Source organism: Elaeis guineensis, chromosome 5, assembly GCF_000442705.2.
Source record: "Elaeis guineensis isolate ETL-2024a chromosome 5, EG11, whole genome shotgun sequence".
In the NCBI taxonomy this organism is placed as follows: Eukaryota; Viridiplantae; Streptophyta; class Magnoliopsida; order Arecales; family Arecaceae; genus Elaeis; species Elaeis guineensis.
The window spans coordinates 12,467,395-12,471,988 of NC_025997.2; the positions used below are offsets into that span (position 1 = coordinate 12,467,395).

Consider the following 4,594-nt stretch of genomic DNA (forward strand, 5'->3'; position numbering starts at 1 on the left):
TGCAGATTAAGTTTGCCAAGGCATCTAGGCTCCTTGATGGCAACTTCAGTTTTGGTTCTATGATCTCAAGCTTAAAAATCTCCTGGTCAATCAAACTATGCGCAGAACCCTCTTCCTACTACATGTCCATCAGATTGAGAGCAAAATATCTTTTAAATCAAGAATGACTTGTTCACGACAACTGTTCCTTACGGTATTCTTCTTCATTCGCAATCATCTAGAAATCATATAGGGAGAGCATGATATGATATTTATGGCAGATCAAGATTCTAGAACCATACTTCCACGAATATTATAAAATTAAAGTTTCACGTGGAAAAATATTTTAGGCTCACAACGGGTTGCGGTCAAACAAATAGACAACCTACCAACCCAATTTCTTGTCGAGCGTGGATTTGTCTGTAACACGTGTGGGGTGCTATGTCAGGCAGACAGGCTGTCTGAGGTTGATTTTGGAGTTGTGGAAGGTCTAGCTTTACACACAAGCATGAGAGCTGGGTCCAATTTTGACTTGAAATTCTTTCCAACATTACTGAGTATTTCATTAATATTAATTTCCTCCACCAAAGCAAATCTATATCTGAATAGTAATGATATAGGGTATATTCCTTCCCTCTGACCTCAGAGGTGGATGAGCTCTGAAGGCTATTGATGCAATCACCTCGGTCAAGAATGAGATGAAGACGTGACTTCATCGGACCACGATTATGTAAGGCAGTTATGTCCATTCGATTATCGCAGAACAAATATGACATCTGAAACCTCCAAATAGAAGCCTATCATAATAGCTGAATGATGGTTCGCCCCCACTGTGCATAGATTGCGGGATGCAACCACGGGTCATGGGATTCATATGATTCCTACGATAATAATCACCGCTCATTGCTGAAACAGCCTTCGATCCCTCCTATCAATTGAGGGAGTAGAAGATCTTCCGCCGTTTCGAGTCCATCTCACTCTTACGTGGACCACTCTCCCTCACTATTTACTGATCAACGACTGACTTGAGTATCGAAGAGTTTTTATTGAAAATATTTCGTACAAAAACTTTTTTTTACTAATCTAGTTCCCATCTCCCGAAGATTCTCCTAACTCGCCAGCCTCTATCCACTATTCAGTTAGATGGATCTCAATCTCAGCTCGAAAATCAGCAGCAACAACTAATATACGCAAGAAACTCTGCATGAGACTAAGATCAGCCAAGGCAAAGTTTCATCCTACCACAAGAAAATACGAAATCCATCTTACGGATATTTATTTGCTCCAACCGCTGACCAGCGATCATCGGCAATATCAGTTAATATTTTAAACATGATGCTATTCATCTACCATTCACAAAAATATATGATTCATATACTGTTCATAGAAATTGTGTTTCCATCGAACCTCCTTTTTTCGCTGGGTACCACCTGGTTGCATACGCACCTGAATCTGCTTGTTGCCCCTTCTGTGCAGCTTCAAATAGGTACATATTGGATTCCTGGAGGCATGCAGGCAATACTACAAGATAACCATAACCAGAACTCCAAACAGCATTCCCATCAAGCTGTAGGAATTCTGCTCCTATTTTTCCTCAAAACCAAATCTTGAAAATCTTTCTATAAACTAAATCAAGATTTACTTCCACAACTAAAGTCACGTTTTCATATACATACACCAGTTTTTTCCCCTTTCCAAACCAATGACAACCATTTAAAAAGGCGAGGGAAAACAAAAGAAAAACAAACAAATCCTACACCACAATCCTGATAATTGATAAACTTGCTAAAGTATTCATCCTCTTTTTCCCTGAGAGTGGCCTGATCTATATACAATGGTTTCTGTCTAACTTCAGAAGGGCGGCATGTCGGTTTGGCTCGGCTTCAGATACGGAGAACCGATCGCCGAGAAGTAGTAATCTTGGTTCGACATATCGATAGCCGGCGTCGCTCCAAATGCTGCCACGGAGCTCTGCAGATCTTCTAGATTCAAGTCAGTAAACCAATCGCTATCCTCCTTCTGTCGCTCAGTTGTATGTAAGCCACCAGCTGTGGCGGTTATCATCGCTCGAACTCCTTCAGAAGCTTGATATGGCAGAGCTCCAAACTGGCCCAGGCTGTCAAAGTCCGGGAACACCTCATTCTCGATGTCGGATTCTGGAGTCCTGAAGCTGTCCGATGCCGTGTCGTCATGAGCCTCCATCGAGTCCGTCATCTCTCCAGAAGATCCCTCCTCCTCCTTCGGCCGCTGCATCTTCCCCCAGGTGTTCTTCTTGTTGTACAAGCGGCAAAGTACCCAATCATCCAACTGCAAGTATCAATGGAACAAACTCTTGATTAATTCTATAAATAATTGGAAACTAGATGGTGATGAAAGAAAGGGGACTCTGTTTCTGATGACATACTCTGAGACCATTCTTCTTGTTGGCAGATCGATTGGTGTCGGCGAGCCGGTATTCATGCATGATCCAATCAGTCTTGATTCCTTTCGGCGCCTTTCCATGGTAGAACACCAGAGCCTTCTTTATCCCCAGGGGCCGGCCGCTCCCCAGCGGCGTGACCGGCTTATCGGCCCCTGTCGCCTTCCAGTATCCCCTTCCGGCGGCCCTGTTCGGCCTGGAACCGTTCGGGTATTTCCGATCGCGTGGGGTGAAGAAATACCATTCCTTCTGTCCGAACAACGCCTTCTCTGCTCAAACATCAGACACCAAGAACAAATCAATCCCTGATCAGAACCACTAACATCGGGGATACAAAAGAAGAAAGAAAAAGGGGAACAGACGATGCGTCGAAAACTTTTGCATCGATTCGTAGAAAATCGGGGTACTAAGGTGTTTGATCTGGTACCTGGGAGGTCCCAAGGGTTGTACTTGTAGAGATCGACCTCGGCGATGATCGGAACGGGAAGGCACTGGCAGGCGATCTTGCGGCAGAGGTAATGAACGACGAGCTCCTCGTCGGTGGGGTGGAATCGGAAACCCGGTGGCAGGTTGAGCTCAGCTTCGGCATCTCTTCTCCTTCCCATCGTTCCCATCATTCTCTTCTGCTCTTCTTCTTGGCCCACGCCGCCGCCGCCGCCGCTGATGATAAATAAAGGTGGGTGATGGTTATCCGCTCGAGGTCTTACTTTCTTTAGCTTGTGAAACTCGGTAACTCGGTGGCGTATGCGGAAGAGGTGGGGAGGGGTTTGCGGTGAGGAGGAGACGGGGTGGAAAGGACTCGAAAAGGTCTATAAATATCTAGGAGATTCGGTGAGGGAAGAAGGGGTGGGGGGTAACGTGGACGCTGTGGTGGTCACTCCCTCTCTTTCTCTGGCCGTCTGGCGCTCGCTGGCACTTGTGCTGTTTTTCTTGTGAGAGTGGGGCCGATGGCCAACACGTGGTGACCGATGGGAGTCGGTGGCGCCGAGGAAGGTTCGTCCGTCGGCCACGGCCCACCCCGGGGACCAGCACGGGGTTTATTATTTCCGCCTTTACTTTTTTGGGTGCTGTGGGTCAAAGAGGGGAAGTCGGTCGACGTCTTTAGAGCGGTCAAAAAAGAGACGGGATATTCGGTGGCTTTGTGGGTGCCCGTGCGCGACGTCATGCGGTGCATCGACCGCCGGGGCTATTCACGCACGTGGGGGTGAGGGGATTGGGGTCCGCCCGGCGCCGCCTCCCCCAGGAACTGGGACTTTCGTTTGAAGTGTAGGGGAAGGAGGGAGGGGAGTTAAGCCGCTGTTGGGTGGTTGACGCCAAAAGAGCCTTCCTGGCTGATGACGTGGTGGGTTTGCATTGGCACAAAATTTGGGGGCGTACAAGTCCTTTCGATATTTCAAATTGGCATCAGGTCTTCCTCACTGTTTTCAAGCTGCCACATTAGACAAGCAGGTGGCTATTTTTTTCTTATTGGTACATAATAAGTAGGTGACTACGTCTACCAACCAGAGGTACTAGTATTGTGATGGGGCTGCAGTGGATTGAATCCAAGCCTCTTGTACTACTTTCACCGGTGAAACTATCGTTCGAAATTTGATGGTTAAAGATACGTTTGGTTTACGACCGAAATCAAAAATAGAATCAATTAAAATAATATTTAAAATATAATTAAATTTTTAATATATTTTATTTATATTCAAAATTAAAATTTAAATAAAATTTAAATTATAAAAAATAATAGAGATTGAATTTTACTATATTGAAATATTCTCATTCTTCCTTTCGAAATTGAAATGAAAATAGAACTTTCTTCAACCAAATAATGGAAGAAAATAATTCATTCTCATTTCTATTTCGAAATCAACTCCTCCAACTAAATATACCCTAAATAATATAAATTGGATAAAAAAAAAAGAGAGAATCAAATATTTTTAACTTTTTTTTGGAATAAGTTATTTCTGGATCACATATACAATAAATAAATTTGAGAGAAAGAGTACAATATTTATGGTGTGATGTTTTTAATAAAATACCAGTTATGCCTTTATAAAAGAATAATTTATTTCATATGGACCAAAAAGAGACGAAATGAGTAGGTTAAAAGCTTTTATTCCTTCTTTTTTAGCTACTCATCTGTTTAATGGATGGAGTTGCTTAATATTGGATATAAATAATCTAGTTTTGAGTTTCGTCCCATTA

General features: G+C 43.7%; 1 protein-coding gene across 1 annotated transcript; it reads right to left on the minus strand.

Moving 5' to 3' along the window:
• Nucleotides 1–1,584: 1,584 nt before the first annotated feature.
• On the minus strand, nt 1,585–3,195 carry LOC105044900 (NAC domain-containing protein 68). The gene is made up of 3 exons (XM_010922983.4): nt 2,826–3,195; nt 2,384–2,667; nt 1,585–2,286 (listed from the first exon to the last, which is right to left on the minus strand). The coding sequence occupies exons 1-3, from the start codon at nt 3,013–3,015 to the stop codon at nt 1,831–1,833; spliced, it is 930 nt and encodes a 309-aa protein (XP_010921285.1). The 5' UTR covers nt 3,016–3,195; the 3' UTR covers nt 1,585–1,830.
• Nucleotides 3,196–4,594: the final 1,399 nt, after the last annotated feature.